Genomic DNA, 24,895 nt, shown 5'->3' on the forward strand with positions numbered 1-24,895 from the left:
ACAGGGACTTGGCATGACATCCACCGGGCAGTACCGCACTGTTGAAGCAGGAAGAACCATGCCAAACTGATGTTTCGGTGTTGTTACAGCGCATTACTTAGGGTAAATACTCCACAATATCAAATATATGGAAGTTTTTGGTTAAGAGCAATGCAGGTGTGTGTGTGATTACAATCAGTATTAAGATCAATGAACACTAAAAAGTACCCAACTGTGAGGGAGTTCTTAGGATATGACAATAGTAGTTGTGGCATCACTGCTTGGATAGAACTGGCTGCCATTATTGTACAGACAGTAATCTGGTCATGATCATAAAGGGAGTTAGATTCTAAAGAAACTATGTATTACATGCAGCTGTGAGCAAAAATATGTCCTTCAGTAATATTTTTGGTCCACTTTCAGAAACGTGAACAGTAAGTGTGCACCAAAGCATTGGGTTTTTTTTTTTAGATCCCTAGTCACTTGTCATCATGGTGTGCCCATTTTCCAAGGAAGCTGTGCAGCCAATAATTTTGATCCATAAAGCAAGATAGTGTAAATTTATATAATAACAATAATGCCGAACCATTTCTTCTGAAGCTTCATTGCACAACCAAAATAAAATAAAAAAATTCTAAAATGTATTATTTTAACCTGTTTTCTGAGGTAGGGCACCAGGTTCTTTTAATTCAGAATAAACTGGATAGTACTGCCATCTCCCAAAAAAAATAAATAAGGAAGTTTGATGAAGGCCTCGTCATTCAATGTGAACTTGAAAGTACATAGTTGCTTTACGCGTCGTCCATGTGAAAAATAATGCCGTTCAGTTACACCAAAGAAGGTCTGTGTCCCGGAAACTCTGAAGTCTGTCCATCACTTGTGTACCTGAGCGGAAACTATTCACACCGCACGAGCGGAAGGAGTGAGACTATAGCAGCATTTGGTCACAATGTAGACCCGCAGAGCTCTTCTCTAATGTGATGAGGTTTCGATACCACAACTTCAGTCTGAAATACATAAAAGGCAGAAATATTAAGTTTTGTACAAAACAGGGTGTCATTTTTTAGGCAGAAAATGTACAAAAAATGATTTTAACACTGGCCACATAAGAAGTTCACTCTTATGGAATACAGAATAATGTTATTGCTTTCCACTAACTTGAGATGACCATAGGCATGTATGCGTGCTGCCTCTCCATTTTGAGAACATCTCTCCTGAGAAACAAACAAAATAAGCTAACAAAAAGAATGAGGAAAGAAATCAAACCCTCCACTATCATGAAGCTGCAAGCATTAGGACAACCCCATATATATTAGGGGAGGATTCAATGGAACTACATCTAATGTGAGGGGCACAAATATAAAGGGATGAAGCGGATGATGTATTGTTAAGCAAAACAATTAACAGATAGCGAGTTACCCTAAAATGTAAAATTCTTGACTCCCCAAAAAATAAAGAAAAATAAAGAAATGGTCGACAGAGAAACGATGAGCAAAAACATAATCCATGGGGAATGCAGATTTCCATATAAAACCTCCACTGCAGTGAAATGCAAAAGGAACAAGTCACACCGGTTTATTCCAAAGTCAAGCAAGCATGTAAATTACATTCGACTAGAAGAGCAGAAAATATTTGTTTTCCTAAAGTGCTTTCCAGAAGTGTTTTTGAATTATTCACCTTTGCTCAGGTTACAGCATGCAAAGCAGCGGCAGGTCTCACCTGAACCTCCTCTGTTGCCTGCTCATCCACAAAGAAATTACACTTCCTACCATACATGAACAATACTGGACTGCAGAGGAAACATGAGCCAGTGACACAGAATCCATCCATTTCAGAATATTCAGAAGCTATGAGGTAGCTTTTAGCCGATTTTGCGTAAATCTGTCTTAAAACCCCTTAAATTCATGCAATTTTTAAGAGGATCCATAAGGTGCCCTTTTAGGCAGACACATCTAATGATCTGATGAGGGACCTTTTGCTGTTATGAGTCTAGAATGGCTCTAGTAACTGAAATACAATGCATGTGAAGAAAGGCCAAGAACACTGAAAGTCGATCTATTGTAAAAAATAAAAAGCATGAAATTAACAAAAAATAAAAGCAAGCTTCAAATGCCATCTTCCTAACTTACAAATCAACAGAAGCCGAAAGGGTTAAGGTATTTCCCTGCCACAGGTCTGAACAGCTGCCTACTGCTTTTACTGTTGCCCATCTGTCACACAAAAGGAAAATAGGGAAATTCCTGTTTCCTGTCTGATTTCTGCTCTAACAGATAACGTTTGCCAAAGGAGTTGCTCAATGTTTGTCTATTTGCTCAGCTACATAAAAGAACTAGATGCTATACATCGCTTGGTCTTACAATAAATAGGATGTTGATCTATCATGTCTTAGGTCAACAGCACATTAATATTTGCATCACATCTTACTCCGATGACGTGGGAAAATATTCAACCTCATCATCAGCTCAAGGCCTGGAACAGTTGACGACTTCACCTTCCCACTGTGTACATAAGGAGATTCCCTCAAACAAACGGCCTACGCTGATGGAAAATAAAGCCACCTTGTAAACATTGCTTTAATACGTCTTATAGAGTCATTTAGTTATACAGGCAGTCCCCGGGTTACATACAAGATAGGGTCTGTAGGTTTGTTCTTAAGTTGAATTTGTATGTAAGTCGGAATTGTATATTTTATCATTGTAATCCCAGCCAGAACTTTTTTGGTCTCTGTGACAATTGGATTTTAAAAATGTTGGGTTGTCATAAGAATCAATATTAACACTAAAGCTTCATTACAGACACATTTGATAACGGTTTCAGCTGTTTATTGTAGCCTAGGACTAAAGTACAATAAATTACCAATATCCAGATGTTCATTAGTAACTAGGGTTCGTATGCAAGTCGGGTGTTCTTAAGTAGGGGACCGCCTGTACACTTCGTGTACAGATAAATTAAATGTGAGGTTAGAGCCTAGATTTTGCACGTAGTGGTCTGAATTAACCACTATCTAGGATGGTCAACTTACTGAATTGTTGAAGGCATCTCCACACTTCTAGACGTCCCCATATGCCCCTAACCAAGGAGAATTGCCAAGACTCAGCGTTAGTGCATAAAAGAAAAAAGAAATCCCAAAACTCCAGAGATAAACCTATTCTGGTTTAAAAAAAAAAAACGTCCAATGCCTGGTGTTTCTATAAAACTACACTGCAGGAGAGTATGAAAGGAAGGCTGTCTGGGGCTCAGCCCATCACTGAGGGTTTAGCAATTAGCCTCTGGTTATATTACTATGCAAACACAATCACGAAGTGACAGTCTAGCTTTGTGTCAGCCCCTGGGCTCTCAACGAAGACACACATCATCAGAAGCCAGCAAAACATCAATTTTTCATAAGAGCATAGAAAATGCTAATTGCTTTCCATTCACATGAAAACACCTTAAACTTGTTTGGCTCGTGAATCGGTGTTTATGTTCACGTCATCTTGAAGCTAAATACCTTTTATAAATGGAGATTACTTATGCAAATATTAGTGGAGATATTCCAATCTGTTGAATCAATGGTCAAAAGGTTTCTATTTCCAGAAACATCTTTGAGCTGTAATGTTCCTCTGTTAGTATTTTTTTTAACTAAAGGAGAACTAGAAAATACTATTTTCCATTCTCTGGGGTGGGTGTGGTTCTATACAGATATCACTGATTGAACATGTCATACTGTGTATGGACACCCACCTTTGGGCTCATTTATATGTGCACACCTGAATTGGATGACAGACAAGCACAGGGCTTCCATGGGAAGAGGCACATCCAAAATGTCCTATACTTTATGCCCCACCAGATCACTGCCCTATAATGGGCGTGTGAATGCACTGTTACAGTATAAGCCATGTGCCCAACAGACGGAACATGGCTACACTAAGTGCTTTACTTTAATTGATCAGTGCTCATTGACCGTGTGACTGTAGAAAAAGTCATGGATCATTCAGACTATAATTCATGAAGATCTGTGGAAGAAAAAAAAAAAAATATGCCAAAAGGCATCAAATTATCAAGGCCGATATTGGCCACATTTATGTGCAGGTAGCCATAGTCTGCAATTTATTTACAGGAGGAATAAAAGAAATTTCAGAACATAGATCTAAAAATGATAGAAAATTATTTTGTTTTGATAGCAAATATTAACTACAATATCAGGAGAGGCTTATTGGGGGTATAAATTATTTTTAAGAATTTTAAGATAAAGCAGAATCCATCTAGCAAATAGCCAAAAGTGTAAATGCAATTCACCATCTAACAGATGAATATGGGTATGCTGGATCTCTCTGTTCCTAAGCCGTCAATGGCTTCCCCCACCCCCAACCCATACACATATAAGCTCCAATGAGCTAAATGTCCTTGTATTTGGGGGTGTTGGAAGAGAGAGACAACTAATGGCTCGCCACAGTGACATTGGTTGTTATACTCCAGCTGTGGACTTGAACTATGAACAAATTGGAGATTTGGGTGGCTTGTGATAAACATAAATGAATGAACCTGCTATTCGTGCTCCTTTTCTGCTTTTGGCACAAACAGAACATGGCTCATGAGAAGTTCAAACGGCAGCTTGGAGTTTGCTCAGCAAATATGTGCACAATGGGATGTGAAACTTATCCTGTAGTAACCTCAATGTTACGTGTCACCTAGTGTACAATACTTTGCTCCATATGTAATAGCCACAAATAATACAGAACATTCAACATACACTTCATTACATTTTGGTAAAAAAAAAAATCCTCATCCTCTGTGTTTGCCAAATAATTTGTGATTCTGGGAAGTCAGACATCACAAGCCTTTTTTGCTTGTTCTTGAGTCTTGTAGAGTACAGTGAACTTTCCCTGTAGCTACTGGTATCAGCCAGTCTAGCATTACACTAATGCCACCATCTCTGACCCTTTCCATTAAACCAAGCTGCTCAACAATGCCTAATCCATGCGTCATATAATCCGACTTAATACTGTATAAACTCTGGGTGATGTTTGTACTTTTTTTTTTTTTTTTAATTTAGCAAGAACATCTTGGCCTATTTGTAGGAACCAATATCTTGTCTATACCAGAAGTGCAAAGCACCGGTTACACAAGAGGACCTCTAGTACTTTTACCCAACTCCAAGTAACTGTCCTAATCTATAAAAACAGGAATCACAAATCATTCCTTCTCCAAACTTTATAGTGTTTCCATGTTATTCGTCTAACGGAATCCATGCATAAAAACAATACTTATTTTTTATTTCTTTTTTCCACAATTTTTATAGAATTTTTATGCAACATAAAGAAGAATCCCAGTTTACTCCATCAAGTGCGTGCAGACCTGGTGAAACGATGAATTCCTACTTGTTTTTATAAACCCTTTGAACCAGCTCTGCAAGATTCCACATTCCAGTTTGCAAGCAGTTTACTACAGATATTCTTTGAGTGTACTTTGACCGGACTTAAAGTGTGCACAACAGTCAGAGCCTGGATTCTGAAGGTGGATTAGGATGGATAATAGTACACAGGACTAAGTCATAGATTTATGTATATATCCACATACACTGTATGCATGACTATATTGCATCGTCCATAACTGCGGAATGAAAGTGACAGGCCTCCGTTCTGAGCTGAGACTAAGCCCCTTCAAAACAAGCCCTTCACTGTCCTCTAATCTCACTTGCATTGTCATCATTGTCTCTGGAAAGAAGAAATCTCTTCCTCTATTTTGCAGTAGGCCTGGGAGGCAGATGGCATGCAATCATTAGCCTATTGTCAACAGCAGCGCTGGGGTAGATTACTAGTGTGTCTTGCTTGTCATGGCAGGTGCATGGCCCTGAGGCTGCCATCTGCTGAGGAAGGAAGTCTTCTCCTGAAAGATGCGGATGGCACAAACGTAAACAACAACAGTAAACCTGATTGGTAGATATGACTATGTAAATTCTAGCATGGGCGATCCTCCTAAATAACAAAGGCAACGTGAGGCAATTGTTCTAGATGTCACCATTTAAATCAATACATAGTTTCTACTTTTTTTTTTTTAATCACTTCTTGAATAACATATCTTCATAGCAAATATCTGAACAGTTTACAGCAGAATTCTCTACAAAGGTGAACATTGTTATTGTCAACATTCTGCCCTTTGCTCGGTCGACACTAGCACAACGTGGCGGCCTAATAATCGGTAATGGTTATTGATCCTGTAATGATAACATCTCCTACTTTATAAAGTACTTTCTCCATAAAATGTCATATAGATAGAACTGTGCTCACATGTCGGATACATCCACTTATTACATCACTTATACTGATCATGTATTTGGTTTGTGAATAAGCTCTGTGTATTACTTGTGGGAGCCAAAAATACTGCCCCTCACATCTGCTCATGCATAATGACATGCACCGAGAACAAGTACCTTTGCACTCCCAATAAAACAGATTAGCTTGCTTCATTCAGACATGCAGTGACCTTGAATACAATTTTGGCAGTGTGCACATGCTGAGCCTCAGCACAGTCTAATCCTGAACTCACAGGCAAAGCCTGAGGTCTTTTAAGGGCAGCATCCTTCCTTGCCTTTATTATAGCTATTTATAATCATCAAGGGCTGCATTATGAAGAGGTTTTAGGCAGATATGAAGGATCTACGTACTATATTGGGTTCCATTCAACACGCTCTTGCCAGGAAAACGTGACAGTGCTTGCCATATGCTATGCTTTTTATTTACTTTAGCAGTCACCTTCCAAAGGTCATCTGGCCTTCTTTACTCATGCCGGCCCCATTCATTTGTACTTTATCTCATATGACCCCTTTGCTTCTGCTACGTCATAGCTGATGCCTTACGCACAACGCTGCATGTTCTGTATATGTTACACCATGGAATCTTGTATGGGCAATTAGCCTTAGCAAACACTAAGCTGTAGCTTACATATGTTAAAGACGCTGCTGCCAAGGAGAAGTCAACCGGTGTTTAATGACTTCTATTTCTTGTCTTTTCAGAACACTGAAAATAAAGAGGTAGCAATATATAAAACCACATACATATATGCATGTCTCCAGCCATCTAGTATATTATAGTAGCTTAAAGACCGTATGGTTGCCAGCTTACATTGCTGCCTTTGTGTTGCCCTTTGAAGTTGTTTTATTGTACATCACCTCTCTTTAAAAGAGCCTTCAAGTTAGTACCCGCCTGCATTCCTCACACGCCAGTTTGGAGCATCTGTTTGTCAAACGCTAGAAGAAAGTTATGAATCATAAATTCCAATTTCAAGTTCTCATGGCTGGGAAAATAACTGCAGGATTCACATCTACAGAGTTCTGCTTTCTCCAACCTTGTATTAAGACAACTTTATTTCAAACAACAAAAAGAACAATCTTTCTGAAATCTCAGTGGATTACAGAATTACTGCTATAGAATAAAATTCTCCATTGGTGGTAGCTTCTCCGCGTCTGCAACGCTGTTTATGTATATAGAGGCAAGCGAACGTCAGCTTGTCCTGCAATCTTCAAAGTAATCGGAGGCAATCCTCTAGCTATGCACTTCCTATGCCTTAAGCAACAATTGTTCTAGGTTCATTTTAGAACAAACACTCCATTCACAATGTTCTGACTCTTTTCTAAACTCCTCAGCGTGACTGTATTTATCCAGAAACACAAATCTGTTTAACCCCCATGAGAATACCTTGTGCAATAGAAAATCATAAAAGTACTCAGCCAACAATTCTTCAGCCTGGTGTTAACTCATTTTCTCCCCAAAATGCATCCCAACCACTTTTTACTACTTTATAGTTTTGTAATTATTACAGTCCACTTTCATGGGGACCTGGGCACTCCCCTGATGTTTTGAGTAGCAAAATACAATATGGGCAATTTAGATGGCAGCCCAGGACCCAAAGCTTCTTGGGGTCCACAGCCATCTAAACCACTCCCAAATTTGATAATGCCCTATGGAGATATTAAAAAAAGAGGAACCTCCTAGATACCCAAGCATATTATTTTGCTGGGGTTTTCTGCAAATGTGGAAACCCCTTTCAAGAAAATAAAATAGCAAGTATGATTAAACCTTCACTTTTATGTTTACATCTTGTAAAAATAAGAAAAGGCATTCACTTTGTGATAACTAATGTATGCCAGTTGTAAAGATGTTCCTACAACCAACCTGCAACTAAATATCCAAGCCTCTTGCTAAACCAGACAGTGATGGCAATGTCCCAGACAAGCTCTAGGAATAACCATATTAAGCCAATCTATTATTTAACAGCTAAAGCAAGGTTGCTATAATAAAACCAAAATGTGCATTGAATCACTGGGGACATCTATTGTAAAATCAGGGCAAAATCCAATGTACAAAAGGGGAACTGCTGTCTAGTTCAAAGACAATATATTTGCTTAATACCAGCTGACGTGCACACGCCAGACTCATCCTGCTGTGACAGGAGTGTACAAGTCTGACCAGAATGGTCATCATTACTGCTACCTCATTGACATGAACAGGAGGGACGCAGCTTAGCTAAGTTCACTCAGTTTTTCACAAAAACACATTAGAATATGAGGCTGGAGCTTGTAAATGCCTCATTCTAGTGACAGGTCACGCTGACTATTCCTGCTCCTAAACACTTCTGAGAATCATGAAAAACAAGAATTCAGTTGTAACCTGCAGACATAACAGCAAAAGTAGATATGACGAACCACCACCGGGTTCCGGCTGCTTTGACAAAGTTTTGTATCAGTTTTCTAGTCATTACAATTTGGACTTTGCCAAAGTCACTGAGACCCTGTTGCCCACTCATCCATCTCAAGAACTCAATGTTCAGTTGTGAAAGCATAATCCGAGTTATTCACCATTATTGTCAGAGGTTTTAATGTTCTGTCTGAACAAGACACATGAACCATTATTGGTATAACTGGCATCCATGGCTAGGAATCCAGTTACAGGCTTGAGTACAGTACTCTATTGGTCAGATACAGAAGCCACATCTAGTGGTACCACATACATGTGGTTCCATCAGGCTGGTTTACTGCTTGTGCCAAGAATCCAGGCCTCATGCCTGTCTTTTGATTTGCTCAGCAGACAACCACAAAACACACAGATATTTTGGCTCTAGTGCAGTTAAAGTGAATCTGTTGACTTACGCTCACAAACACAGATCCTTACTATATGAAGTGCAGCAGTAGCTTAAGATTATGGAATAGAGTTCAGTATGTTCCACCATACACCTTACAATAAGGTGACAGATCTAGCACATTATATATGATTTATAGACAATGAAGGCCAGAATAAACACAGACATATTGTATCCTCCATCACTTTCCTTTGTTATAATCCATTTACTGCCAGTGTGGAGGTTGTCAAGTTTACAAAGAGCGTTCATATCTCATTATCGGACAACTCCATAGTGTCTTGTGTAACAATGTGCCTCCTCCAAAGTCTACATTATACATCTACTACAATCACTAGATGCAGATTCTGTATTTGTGGAGACGTCCTGCAGCAAGTTTTTTTTCTTACTTACTACTACGGCCTCTAGCACAACATCAGAAATGTGACGTGGCCAGGTCTAAAGAATGCACTGCTTAGATTTCAGCTCAATAGAAAGGTTCTATATAAGGGCATGTTAATGTTCTGTCAAGATACCAATCTCACTCTCAGTACAATGAGGTAAACCATGAGGGATTATGTGGCCAAGCACCAAATATTAAAGGGAAGGATCAATATAAAATCTTACAATAGGCCAAAATAAAGAAAATAAGATTCATTTTGTAATAATACAATTTTAAGGTATTCTCTAGCTGCTTGCTTTAAGATTTGCACTTCCTTAACTTAGAAAAAGCTTTGAATCCCAGTATACAAGGAATATGCAAATACCCCCTTCTTTGTTTTCAAAGTGACACCCCAGGCTCTATAGGGAGCTTCAATCGCCCTAGTGTCCAGCACAGTGGGTAGCTGATCATTGTAATGCAAGAGAAAACAGTGAGGAGGCCTCTTCATTCTTAGGATCAGTCCTAGAGGTCAGAAATGTGATATGCCATCACTGCACGAGAGGGAATTACCCCTTTAAAGTTAACATGTTTGCTTTTGCCATCTACTCAAGAACCGCCATATAGAGTTTCAAGGAACCTTGGTTGAGTAGACAATGGTGAACATTGTCATTAATTCAGACCCTTAAACCAATAGGAATAAAATTTGAACATAAATCATAACCATCAAAACATTGCGATTTGATCTAAACACATGAAATTTGGTGTCCTTGCCTAACCCCTGGATCTAATGCAAAGAGCAGGCACATGCCAAAGCTCTTGGCACTAGAGGGTTCAATACAACCACAGCTCAAGTGAAGGATGAATGAGAAGACTCCAGCACAGTCTGGTGCCTGGATTCAGAGGAGGGGGAGGTTTAAAGTAAACAAGTAGAGGGGGGGGGGGGGGGGGGAGGGTAGAATTACTGTACCGAGAGGCAAAGCAGAGGCTGTCAAGAAATCTCTTCAATTACAAAACACAGAATTCCTATAAGGCGCTGGGATGTTAATTCTTGTAATTACCATTGAATCTGCTGTCCTACAATAATCATATTTTCTGCACGCTTGGCAGCTTTCTGCTTTCCCCGAGGTTTGTTTATAATATTTCCCATCATTTTCTATGCACGCTTGCAGCAGTGATCCTTTATTTACTACAAACCCTACCACTCGCACGTCCCTTTGGAAAAAGAAAAAACTAGTATGCAATTCACAAGAGTCTTTTACTAAGCAAAACAATAATGAGCCCCTCCCCATTCAATGCTAATCTCCGACAAGCTGCTCTTCAATGGCTGAGCAACGCTATGACAGGAAAACCAAACACACCAATTTCTGAGCGGCAGAAAGACGACATTCACAAATGTGCACCATAAACAAGATCCAAATTACAATGTAACCGTAGAAGGCTAGACAGCAGACTAAGGAGCCATTCACACTTTCTCCTTCATAGCTGGAGACTATCTGTAGTCAGGAGTGGAAATATTCTGCTTATTTAACCTTTCCCTTACAAAAGAGGATTACTTGGCACTTCCGGAGCTTATACTCTGGGTTTATGAAACCGGTTTGAGACACACGAAACTGTGTAACGTATATTCATTAGGAGAAAGGAACTTCCATGTGACTACATTAATAGTCATACAGACAAAGTAAGTGTCACATACTGGTACAACTACTCTCACCATGTCAGCTGGATGAATACTCTGATTTTCATCAAGGATTAATTTTTAAGTAAAACTCCACCTACCACTAGAGTACCACAGGTAGAATTTACCAGGGAAGATACTAAGATTAGAAATGGACAAACAGGACAGGAGAGGAACTTGGTCACCCCCACAACCGCTCATTCCACTAAATTACAAAAAAAATAAATAAAAAAAATAAGCCACCTGTAATTCATAGGTAATAAAATACAAAGGGAGAATGATGCTGTGAGAGAAGGCTGACAGGCAGAATAGGGAGGATAGTTCATATAGCATCTGTTTAAAGTTGGAAAGCCATCCAGGCTCTGAAGTCTCCATAAACAGTTATTGACAATGTTTAAGGGCAAACAATTTATCAGCAAGGAACCTGCTTAAAAATACCGTCATCAGGAGTCCTGGACCCTTCGTTCACAGTCTCAGGATAATTAGACAGTGCAAAGTTACATAACCTCTAATGTGGTGGACAGGCATCGTTTACAGTCAGAGTATATCCATCCAAAAAAAAAATAATTATCCCCTGCTGCTTCCTCCACAAGTCTCCACTACCTGCCCTGCATACAGACTGCAGAGGTCATGGTTGGAGCAGAAAGTAGAGACCTGCAGAGAACCTGGTAATACCAGAACAGCAGTGGCAAGGGATGACCATGGTGGGCGTTTTTTAAATATCGTTTTTCTAGCTAAACACGTGGATGGTAAAAAACTGCTGTAAATAAGGCCATTAATGTTGGATCCCACGTGAGATGGTATCACTTCAAGATGTATTGTTCTAAGATATGGAGTAATCAATGCACTCAATAAGAAGCGACTCACATTGGTCCCTTTGTGCCATGATAATGTCATTTGTAGCAACACAACCAAAATCCACACTGACTATTCATCTACAAAGTTCTTTATCGAATACAAAGTCTTAATAAGAAACATTTGTAATGCCTCACCTCTAACAGTAGTGGCACCCTTCATCCTATGTCCCAGGAAATCTATGCTTGGGTAAGATCCAATGTCCATACTGGAAAGTCCAAGAGCAGGTAAGTGTCCTCTTGACGAGGCTTGTGTTAGCAGCAATAGGTTTCGCTCTTCAGGTGACAACTCAATGGCAATGTAGTTGAGTCCATTTTGAAAACCAGCAGAGGTTTCCCTGCACATAGGGCTACCACATTCACCAGCCTCTAATGTCTCTCCAGGCCGTAAGGAAACATTCTCCACTGAGGCCGAGCTGTGTCTCTTTGGACTATGTGCAAAGGAAGGAGATACAGGAGTCACTTGAGTGGTAGATGAGAATGTCTCAGAACTGTGGCGACGGCGACCACCCTGTGGGTCTGCCCGAATAACCTTTGCACCCCTGTCAGGATCTGGGGGAGGGCTATGTAGATTAAAGCTCCCATTTATCTGATCCAGGAGCAAAGTAAGGCGTTGCACACCAGAAACTGTACTGTCTATAGGTAATGTCTGTTTATCTGTTGAAGACACAGGAGATGACTGTGGTGGGGACTTCCTTGGACTCATTTCTGTGTAGTCTGAGTTTGGACCCAAGTTCGGTGAGACTTTGGACTTTGGTGATAAAGGGCCAAAATCCAGATTCATATAGTCTGAAATTGGAGATTGCTGAGGTTCAGACCCAGATGATGATGATGGACTTCCAGCAGCAGATATTGGTGTGGAATCTGAAAGAGCAGCTGTGGGAGGCAAAGGCAGAGTTTCTTGGGACCTTGTCTCCCCAAAGTATATATGAATATATTCTCCTCCAGGTGGACTAGGTGGTTCTGGAGGATGCTCACTCATACTGGGAAGCGTGCGCAATGCAAGTCGGGAGGGTCGAACTATTCGACCATGTTGAGAGGAGGCAGCAGGAGACCTCATCATTACGTATGGTTCTGCATCTGCAGGACTAATGGTCTGGGGTGGAATTGTGAGGTTTTGACAGCAACAATTATTTTTAGGCTGCATGAAGAAATAATCAGGAGGAGTAAATGACAGTGACTCTGCAGGTGAAAGTCGGTGGTGAAGAGGTACTGTCTTTGTTTTTGGCCCACACCACATAGGCATATAACCGTCTGGTGAATCCTCATGAGAACCGACAGAGGACTCAGTGCAGCAACGTGGGTGTAGAATTTGCTGAGGTGCAGATACACTTGCTGGGCTCATGGGAACATAATCTGTGGAAGAAGATACTGCAGCTGCCCCATGATTCATTGGCATATACCCATCATCTTCATGACGACTACCAATCTCCACATCTGCATAGTCCTCAGGATAAGGGTGGCATGTTTTGGGAGAGGAGGATAGAAGACCAGGACTTCCTTTAAATGTGGCACGCATGAGAGTAGACTCATCAAGGGAAGCAGATGATAGCTGAGGAGTTGTAACTTTCTGCCTTCCTGGGGTAGTTAAGGAGTAGGTTCTCTTTCTGGGACACTTTTCCAGTGCTGAACATTCTAATCGCCGGGCAAGGCATAGGCATCCAACTGGGAAGGGTTTATCCATGGGCATGTATCCATTCATGTCCCCTGTGTGGGGTGGAGTACCGGAAACAGAATCTGGAGTACCACTTCTGCAGCTCATATATGCACGTGCCAGTTCTCCTGGGCTTGAGCTATATTCATCCAAGGACATGAAACCTGTGTCACTGGGCGACCCAGATGCTGAAGCATTGCAGCTAGAAGGTCTCGGCCGGATCAGAGGGTCAGATGCAGACCCATGACCACTGCTTCCAGAAGATAAGCTAATCGGGCTTGCAGCTGATGGGGGAGACCTTGGAACTGGCATGGACATGGACCTGCTGTGCTGAAGGGGCCCTGGTGCTGGAAACAATTTTCCATTACGACCACCCAAGCTTAACGTATGGGAACGGCTCAGTGGTGCTCGAAGAATACTAGGACTTAAGGGACTACTGACATTTGGCTTGTTGCTCAAGTTATCTCCTTCACTTGCAGTGCGGAGTCGGGAAGATGAGTTTATAGGAACACTAGAGGAAGAGGGAGGAAAATCTGTACGCGTCTTTCGGGTCAGTCCTGTCTGGCTTGGAGGCAGCTGAGTATGATGCCTTCTGCCTGGGACTGTGATTGGGTTAGAACTAGAAGACTGGCTTTTACTACGAGGTCTAAATTCAGCTAACTCCTTCATGGCCTTCATAGCTTCCAAAATAGTCTCATGAATGCTCTGGGCAACCACATTGTCATCAACCTGCATCCAGATCTCCCCTGGACCAGTGGAAGCAGAACGACCCACCTCTACAAAAAAGTAATTGTCCGAGTGACCACAACGTCGGATATTCATCAACTGAAGGGTCACTGAAGGAGTTTCATTATTCAGACGGACAAAACTGATGCTTCTTGTTGACAAGCAGAGTCGATGCACACCGATGAGACTTTTAATCTGGCCTAAACCTCTGGGCTTCAAGTTTACTTGCCATACCTCTCTGTAAACGGCATTAGCTGGCGTTATGAGTCCATAGTTTGGGTCCTCGCTGAGTGTCAGATGGCTGCTGCAGTTTGTGCTGCAGCTGGCAGTTCCTGAACAGCAGCAGCCACCGCTTCCACAGCTGCTTCTGTCTCGTTCCCCTCTGCCAGTGCCAAGCAGCTCGGTGAGAGCCCGATACCAGCTTTCCTGCTCCTGCTCATTCTCTGCTGCCACTGCAAAATACTCATCCCGTGTGTAAAGGGCAATCAGGTACTTGTTTTTAGCGTCTGCCCTCTTATTAATATTAAGACAGCTGTCCAAAGAAATGACCCTTTTGGCTGCAGCAGATTTGCTCCTCCACTTCTTCTCACTCTCATAGTATTCAAGCCTGGCAGCAGGGCATCCCTCTCCGGGCTCTTTGAGCACAAAAAAGCGTTTGTGGCCATGCTTCTGCTTGCGTAGATAGCCACACTTTTTAACGCTGCTGCTGTTGTTGTTGTTGTTGTGGTTGAGATTGGAGCCAGCAGCGGGGAGAACTGGCTGTCCTGGAGTGGGAGGGCTGGCCATCCTCTCCGCACCTCTCAGCCGCTGGGCTTCACTACAGTCGCACGGATGGTGACAGATAATGTATTTGTAGTTTTCCACCTGCTCTACCTTGACCTTCAACAGGAAAAAAAAAGAAAAAAGAAAAGAAGACTTGAGTGAGGTTGTAAACAGAGGGGGATCCGTCTAGTAATCCTTCTAATCTATACACAGCAATACTAATGGGGTGACGGGTGTACACCCAGCCTAGTCATAGATAATACAAGCACATCCATAGTCTATACATTATACACGCTGGCTTACTACAGTAACATCAGGCTGGCTGCAGAAGACACGCACATCTCTGAATGAAGACATAGTAATAACGCAGAGTACAGTGCCCAAAACACAAGTGACAGACTTCAACTACAGACCCCAACTGTGTGCGGCTGCCACCACCTTACATAAACACCTAGAGCAGCGAGCACAGTGCCGCAGGACAGTGTGTACAGCGCCAGAGCTTACCAGGAGAGACCGCAGCTCCTCAGAACATCTTAGATGGTGAGGTGCAGCAGTGATATGAGGATAAACAAGCAGCAATCCAGTCAGGTGTAGCCATGCTCATCAGCCCCGGCCGCCTGCCATAGGCTTCCTCTCCCGCTATCGCTCGCTGTGTAAATAGCGCATCTCATCCAGTGACTGAAGTAGGGAAGCAAAACAACATGTGACGTACCAAGTTACCGACAGTGAAAACACACACTCACACACAGGCGAGGGGAGGGGGAGGGCGGGCTCTGGGGGCCTTGATGATGTCACGAGCATGTGATCATTAACATGTGTGGGCGGGGTCAGGCCTTGTTGTGGAGGGGGAGGAGGGGATGTGGCCGCCTCTGGCCAAATATCAGCGTCACGATATGAAATGGTCTCATGAGCAGGTAATGTGTCACATTGTGGAGAGAGGGGGATACAACCTGCACATACACGGCATCACTGCAATTAGCCTCTGGTTATATTACTATGCAAACACAATGACACATACACCGAGCTGGTTATTTGTATACATGCCACACATACACAGCACATGTTACTTGTATGCACATCACTACATGTCACACATACATATCGCATGTTACTTGTATACATGTCACACATACACAGCACATGTTACTTGTAAACACATCACTACATGTCACACATACACAGCACATGTTACTTGTATACACATCACTACATGTCACACATACATATCGCATGTTACTTGTATACATGTCACACATACACGGCACATGTTACTTGTATACATGTCACACATACACGGCACATGTTACTTGTATACATGTCACACATACACGGCACATGTTACTTGTATACATGTCACACATACACGGCACATGTTACTTGTATACATGTCACACATACACGGCACATGTTACTTGTATACATGTCACACATACACGGCACATGTTACTTGTATACATGTCACACATACACGGCACATGTTACTTGTATACATGTCACACATACAAAGCACATGTTACTTGTATACACATCACTACATGTCACACATACATATCGCATGTTACTTGTATACGTGTCACACATACACATCGCATGTTACTTGTATACGTGTCACACATACACAGCACATGTTACTTGTATACGTGTCACACATACACAGCACATGTTACTTGTATACGTGTCACACATACACGGCACATGTTACTCGTATACGTGTCACACATACACGGCACATGTTACTTGTATACACATCACTACATGTCACACATACATATCGCATGTTACTTGTATACATGTCACACATACAAAGCACATGTTACTTGTATACACATCACTACATGTCACACATACACATCGCATGTTACTTGTATACGTGTCACACATACACAGCACATGTTACTTGTATACGTGTCACACATACACAGCACATGTTACTTGTATACGTGTCACACATACACAGCACATGTTACTCGTATATGTGTCACACATACACAGCACATGTTACTCGTATACGTGTCACACATACACGGCACATGTTACTTGTATACACATCACTACATGTCACACATACATATCGCATGTTACTTGTATACATGTCACACATACACAGCACATGTTACTTGTAAACACATCACTGCATGTCACACATACACAGCACATGTTACTTGTATACATGTCACACATACACAGCACATGTTACTTGTATACATGTCACACATACACAGCACATGTTACTTGTATACATGTCACACATACAAAGCACATGTTACTTGTATACACATCACTACATGTCACACATACACATCGCATGTTACTTGTATACGTGTCACACATACACAGCACATGTTACTTGTATACGTGTCACACATACACAGCACATGTTACTTGTATACGTGTCACACATACACAGCACATGTTACTCGTATACGTGTCACACATACACAGCACATGTTACTCGTATACGTGTCACACATACACAGCACATGTTACTCGTATACGTGTCACACATACACAGCACATGTTACTCGTATACGTGTCACACATACACGGCACATGTTACTCGTATACGTGTCACACATACACGGCACATGTTACTCGTATACGTGTCACACATACACGGCACATGTTACTCGTATACGTGTCACACATACACGGCACATGTTACTCGTATACGTGTCACACATACACGGCACATGTTACTCGTATACGTGTCACACATACACGGCACATGTTACTCGTATACGTGTCACACATACACGGCACATGTTACTCGTATACGTGTCACACATACACGGCACATGTTACTCGTATACGTGTCACACATACACGGCACATGTTACTCGTATACACATCACTGCATGGTACACATACACAGCACATGTTACTTGTATACGTGGCACACATACACGGCACATGTTACTTGTATACACATTGTGCAAGGTCCACTCATAACTCTGCACTGTATATGTTACATGTATACACAGCCCTGCACATTACATGCATTTGCAGCACCGCATTGCACACACGGCTTTGTTTTGTACATATTGCATTATATATATATATATATATATATATATATATATATATATATATACACACACCACTGTTAAACATTTCATATGAAGTGTATACCTTATACATTTTTTTTTCAGTGTATTACATACACAGCTGTATACTGTGCCTCCCCCTAAAAACACATCCCCCATGCATACATCCCCAGCCCTCCCTCCCCCATGTGCATCACCACCCCCCACAGCTCTGCATTGTTTGTGCTGAGGGTAATAAACATTAAGGGGCTTAGGCTTCACAGTAACTTTTGTCATGTGACTCCCAAGATCACAAGGTCGTGTTGTGACATTGCTGGTAACAATGGTGAACGTGGTGATATTATGGCACATGGTGGCAGTTTGTAAGTTGTAACTGGATTTGTACGTCAAGTGAATATTTACAAAAAAAAATTGCACCTTGTAGACCTTAAAAAGTGACGTGACTTGTGTAATCCTGGTATTATTTAGCTAAGTAATCCTAATGGGCTACAGGGGTAGGGGTACAAAACTGGAGGTGTCCCCTTCCATCTCACCCAGGGATAGATTACTAGAGGGAAGAGAGCGGAGGAGGGGCAGATGGTGTCCTGTGAAGCCACAGCCCACCACCTCCACCTCACTGGCTGAGCTGTCAACGTAAGAGAATGACTGGGGGTTTCTTCCTGCGTGCACCCATTCTTCATCTACACTTATCTTACATTATGTACGGGTGACTCATTAGAGGGGGACGCTGCTGCCCCTGAAAACGTAGGAGGTTATATATATGTACTGATGTGTCACTCGTTGTGTCGTGACCATGATGTAGACTGCATAGTGTAGACCCTCTAGTGTGACCTCAATCTGCAGTCATCCCCAATCACCATTCTCATCTGTATGCAGACAGTCGGGCACCCCTTTAACCCTTGTGTTACTGGAGAGGCTCTGTCTGCATCCTGACGCTATGCAGCTAGATGCCCGCTGCCTGGGGAATCGTGCTCTGCAGTGCTTCATGTTTATACTGCAAAGCAGCAGCAGTCTGGGCTGCAAGTGGTTAACCCTCAGTAGTAGTAGTAGCAGTGATGATGATCCCCCTCCTTCACATGAGACGTGAGGGAAGCTCCTTGTTATTCAGAGTGTGGAGGGTCTGCTGCGGTGTTGCATGGTTGTCTGTAGGGACATGTGTCCCCTATGTGAGGGCAGTGCAGAGCCGGACTGCAGTCATACACGTGGAGATCTGCAGTACGCCATACGTGTGCTGGGGACCATGGGAAAGATGTTCAGCATTGCAGTGTGTAAACAAATGTACATGGGAGGCTCCCGCTTGTTTACCAGGATCAAAATGAGTCATACTTCTCCCAGCAGACATCTAGTACTACACCACACATTGTATTGCTGGCAACACACAGGCTTTAACCCGTCACATGCCCCATTGCTGGTGCCTACCGTTCTGCCTGTGGAAACCTCTGAAAATTGAATGTTATTGCCGGGGAACAGCCTGGACTTCTATATTTCCATTAGAGCAGTAGTAACCGCCAATACAAAAAAGTCATAAAATATCATAATCTTCATTGTTAATTCTAAAAAAAAACCCACTATAATATCAAAATTCAATTACCAATATGGAGAATTAAAATACCCTACATACCGGCCCCGGCAAGTGAGGGGTGATGGAGTGTCCCTGTTAACACTACTGTTTTCAGTGTCTACTTCTCATTTCAGTGATTTATAAAAGCTACAGAACAGTGAAGAAATCAGGCGATACCTTTTTGAGGCTAACTGAGTATATATGATGGTGAGCTTTCGAGAATACTAGTTCTCTTCATCAGACATGATGTTAGCATCATGTCTGATCGCCTGATTTCTTCACTCTTCTTCTGCTCTCCATGGCTAACATGGTACAAATCTACACTATTATAAAAGCTAAGTAACATGGGTTGCAGCAAAGGTTGTCCATGGGAATGGATAATACACTGAAGGGCGTCTGTTTATCATCAGTATTAGATATGCACTATTCTGTACCACTAGCAATGATGTGTCTAAGGATTCCTGCACACAATCGGTTTTTTTCCTGCGGCACTAATGCCCGTATTTAGAACAGTGTTTCCCCTGTGTCTCCGCAGTGTGGCTGCTAAGTATGTCCATGTGTATTCCTTGTGTCATTCTTTTTTGCGGACCTCAAAAAAACCACGTTCTTTGTATTTTTAAAGGCACAGAGTTTTGTTGGATTCCTTAGCACTTTGCTTTTGGTTTCTGGCTTTCTTTGTTTCATATTAAAGTTTTTGACGACTATATGATCTGTTTCTTTGGCGACTTAGTAGGCACTCACCTTTGCTAGATGAGTAACCGCAGAGGAGACTGCACTTTTGGGTTCTTCCCATTGTTGCTGAGCATCCCAGGAAAGGACATTTTCTCAATATATATACGGATCTGTGGCAGCACCCTGATAAGTTCTTCTGTTACCTCCACATAACCATCCCCTCTTTTGACCGTTTATTGTTGGCCCATAATGGGTGAGCTTTCCCTACTTGAGGACAGACTTTGCCTGGGTCACAGGGTCCACTGGTTCCATTATGTTTTATAGCTGATGAATAGCAATGAGCAGGTTTGGTGTTCAAGTTCGGCCGTCTGACCTGGACTTATTGCCAGATTGGCTGCTGAACAGTGCAACCGGCAAATGGAAACTGCTAACAACTAGCCATAGCTAGGGGCATTAATTTGCCGGATTGACTGCTCGGCCGCCAATATGTCAGACGGCCTGCTATGGAGTATGTCATATTAGATGTACTGAAGAAAATAGAACACAAATTATAAGAACCATACCAAAAACAAAAAAAACTTACACTCCAATATCTGTGACATATGGTAAGAACATCAATTGTTGGGTGTAACAATAATATAGCTGGGATAGCTTACCAGAGCCACTTTTCCCAATCTCCATGACCTCCTGCTTAAACTGGTCTCTGCATGAGCCCCTGTGCAAGTTCATTTGCTTCAGTAAATAGAAAATTATACATGTCAATGTTCAACTCCCATAAAATAAAAAAGGAACCGTTGTCAAACACAAGTACCTATTTCAACTCTGCCAGAAGGATATGCTCTTTCCCACAAATGGCCATACAGCTCCGAGGCGATTTCCTGCCAGACCACCTTCTTCTTCCCTTTGTCAGCATACTGTCACAAGCATTTATCCCAAAGTATGGAATGATCATGGACCAATACTATGAGTTGCTCCACTGCCAGGCGGGCCATCACTTTTGGGAGTAGAATCATCAGAGAATGAAAATCTGTCAGTGTGAGCTGAGGATAAACCTGGTCGAAAACAGGCAGAGAAAATCCAGGTCTCAGGTCATGTGACTGTTTACCCAGCAGTCCATCGCTAAATAGTGCCGCAAGTGTGGTACAACTGTATGTGATTTTTTTCACAGCCCTAATGAACATTTCTATCTGTTATGCTCAGTGGGGCCCTCCATCGGCCTCAGTGGAAGCCTGTCGCTGCGGGTTGTGCACCCCTCTTCTAGTTAGTCTTTTAGTTCAGATTAAAGTAGCTGCACATTTATGTACATGCTCAGTAGTAAAGCTCAATGGCTACAGAGGAATAAGACTGTTAACCATGAACATATCCAAGAGATGTGCTTGGCAATTTCTTACATTTCCAGATTATTAGATGGCAAGACACATTCTCCATCTGCAGCTTCATTCAAAACGTAAGAATGGGGCCCCTATTCTCCGGCAGTCGGCCTCCTAGAAAACAGATTATTTCCTATTCCGTGCATAGTGGATAACTTTCTATTTACATTAAAGGCTTGGTACAATTGGTGCTGGAACATATACTGAGCATGTACTGTCATGGAGGTTGTCAAGGATCTAGCTGTATAATGCTGTAATATGCTTTATTTTAAGTTTTTATGTAGAAAATTCTCTATAATTTTATGTGGTGCATTCAAATTTTAACCATGTAATGTGTCATTTGTAGTTAGGTGGGTTGCTCTACTTCTTCAAGATATGTAATCGAGCAGTATATTATAAACACATTTCCCTTTAAGGGATATATAAATGAGTTGTTTTCTTGTTGTTTCTTCTAAGCAGCTTCATGGATAAGTATGTCTCGCAGACCCACACCAGAGAGGTATATCGTTACACCAGTGATTAGATCACAGTATCCGTTGTGGGAAGTTGTTATGACACGCGTTTGTGTTTCCTCTATTTTCTCCTTGCATGGAATTCTGTTCAAGTCATGTGTTTTGAATGAACGTAGTTTCCATAGTGCATCAATGGGGCGGGATCTGCTTTCATCTCCCACATTAGGCAAACAATCATTTCAGTCCCTGTGATGATGGCTGAGGAAAGCACTTGTCTTATTGAGCGTAGGATAGCACATCACCCACTCCCCACCCCCTCACAAAACCCACAAACAAGCAGTGGGCTGGAGTGAATTCCCAACCATTCCATATATGGCTCTAGTCACACATGTGTCTCCTTAGAAGACTGACAGTCTTATGCATTATGTATGGATCTTGTAGCCTACGTGCAACACCACTATGCCTAAGAGCTTGCAGTTAGGTGCAGCAAACTGTCTATGATGTGAAAAATGCTTCAGTCTTAAGCTTAATCTCTAGATAAAAGGGAGTGTTTCAAAGGGATTGGCAGGAGCTTCTACTTTAATGTGCTATTATCTTCATTTGTTACCTTAATCCTGCAGAACTGTACATAGTCTAATGTTGTAGGGAAGTCCTGCCTTGAAAAACACGTCGACATGTTAACCACTGAATGGCTAGAGAATTTCGTAACTAGAGCTGCATTGTTGATGACATGATTATTATGGTAATGGAGCTATTGATGCCCAAAATGCGGTTTGGAACCTGATATAAAATGTACCAATACAGTAATGCCCACATTCCATTAAAATTCTAACTCATTTTAGGGCTTCAAGGGTGGGTTAGGATTACATAGTATATGGAACAACTTATAAAATTGTACATATTGTGTTTTTTGCATCCATAAGCAATGTGTTTCACTGACACGGATAAGAGACCTGAAGAGGTTTTCCCATGATTACACCCCTACCAAAACTACCTAAGATCATTTGCATCATGAGGGGCAGTGTGTTCCGCTGCTGTGGGGTCAGGAGAGTATAGGTACTTTCCAGTGTAAATTTTACTGAGTAGTGAAATACGGCATGGGTCGATGGTTTCAGGTTTTGCACACATGGCAACAAGAAACAGGAAAGTGTAGATATTATACCACCAAACAATCATTTTAGATTCCTGATAAAAGATGCAATCACCTGACAACCGACATGTACTAGGGCAGTGGTGGCGAACCTATGGCACGGGTGCCAGAGGTGGCACCCAGAGCCCTCTCTATGGGCACCTGCGCCGTTGGCCCAACGCAGAGTTCTCCAGACAGGACTCAAGGCCTCCTGCAGTCCCAGGCACCCCAGAACTCTAGAAGCTACAATGATAATCCAAACTTCTTATCCTTCTTTCTACTGTATTGGTGTCCTCAGGTGCCTATACAACTTAAACATGTAACAGAGCAGGGAGTAATAAGTTACTGCTTACATTGTTGACATGGGTTTTGTAGTTTGGGCACTCTGCATCTAAAAGGTTTGCCATCACTGTACTAGGGACTAGTCCGAATCACTCGGATCGTCTGACAGCGCCCTCCAATTTGTGTCGCTGATAGCGTGCAACACAATCTTATCGCAGACACCTCTGAAATACCTGTCAAAGACGTGCAATCCCCAAAAACGGGGAACAGTCTGACAAAAGTGTGATCTGCGATCCTTAATAAATAAGCCCCAATGTGTCTACAGGGTGTGAGGGGCACAAGAACCACAAGTGTGTGTATGAGCTTTAGAAACAAATGGGGACATGAACTAGCCAGGTAAACGGCGGCTAATCCACAGAAAAATAAACTTGTGTGCATGAGGGCTTACACAGATAAATTTATTATCCATAATGGCAGTAATATGGCACTTCACTGTGCCGGGCCTTTTTTCTAAACACATAAAGGACAACACCGTTGTCCTTTATAATATCCTAAACACATACCTGTTTGGTTTGAATTAGCATAAGTTATTGTGTGTGCTTTCTCCTTGGTGTCTGCTGAGCTAATGTTGAATGAACATCTAAAGCATATTAAATAGCAGGCTGAACCAGGTGAATCTTTGAATCAGGTGGTCTATGGTGGCGGTGGGGTTATGGTATGGGCAATAAAAGAAAAAAAGATAGCAACCCATGTATTTACCAAAAGCTGTTTTGTTTAATGCACGCAGCCCAGGGTCCTAGTGTGCAGGATCCATAGTGCAAGACAAAAAAAGAGAGAAGGCCACAGCATCCAATATGATGAAAAAAGGTTAAACCTTTATTCACACAGGCATAGAAAAAACTGCAACGTTTCGATTCGCCATGAATCTTTGTCAAGAATCGAAATGTTGCAGTTTTTTCTATGCCTGTGTGAATAAAGGTTTAACCTTTTTTCATCATATTGGATGCTGTGGCCTCTTTTTTTTTGTTATAGTATGGGCAGGCATATGTTATGGACAACTATTAGAGGTGCATTTTTATTGATGGTATTTTGAATTCACAGCGGGGTGAGATCCTGAGTTGTATTGTTGTGACATTCATCCACAACCATCACCTTATGTTTCGGCAACATAATGCACGGCCCTTTGCTTTAAGGATTTTTACAATTCTTCGAAGCTGAAAACATCCCAGTGCATGTTGTTACATGGACGGCATACTCACT

The 24,895-nt window shown here is 41.9% G+C and overlaps 1 protein-coding gene and 1 long non-coding RNA gene across 4 annotated transcripts in view; one reads left to right on the forward strand and one right to left on the reverse strand.

Annotated features, from left to right (window-relative positions):
• Positions 1–396: 396 nt before the first annotated feature.
• IRS2 (insulin receptor substrate 2) lies at positions 397–15,888 on the reverse strand. Its single transcript, XM_072135557.1, has 3 exons — positions 15,630–15,888; positions 12,122–15,242; positions 397–986 (listed from the first exon to the last, which is right to left on the reverse strand). The coding sequence occupies exons 2-3, from the start codon at positions 15,147–15,149 to the stop codon at positions 982–984; spliced, it is 3,033 nt and encodes a 1,010-aa protein (XP_071991658.1). The 5' UTR covers positions 15,150–15,242; positions 15,630–15,888; the 3' UTR covers positions 397–981.
• A 57-nt stretch (positions 15,889–15,945) lies between these two features.
• The window catches only part of LOC140118113 (uncharacterized), a 47,648-nt gene continuing 38,698 nt past the window's right edge, over positions 15,946–24,895 (forward strand). For 2 of the 3 annotated variants that reach the window (XR_011853139.1, XR_011853140.1), the window contains exon 1: positions 15,946–16,039. This is a non-coding gene — a long non-coding RNA (uncharacterized lncRNA). The remainder of the gene's footprint in view (positions 16,040–24,895) is intronic. The other variant, XR_011853141.1, reaches the window with a different exon arrangement.

Source organism: Engystomops pustulosus, chromosome 2 (genome assembly GCF_040894005.1).
Source record: "Engystomops pustulosus chromosome 2, aEngPut4.maternal, whole genome shotgun sequence".
Classification (NCBI taxonomy): domain Eukaryota; kingdom Metazoa; phylum Chordata; class Amphibia; order Anura; family Leptodactylidae; genus Engystomops; species Engystomops pustulosus.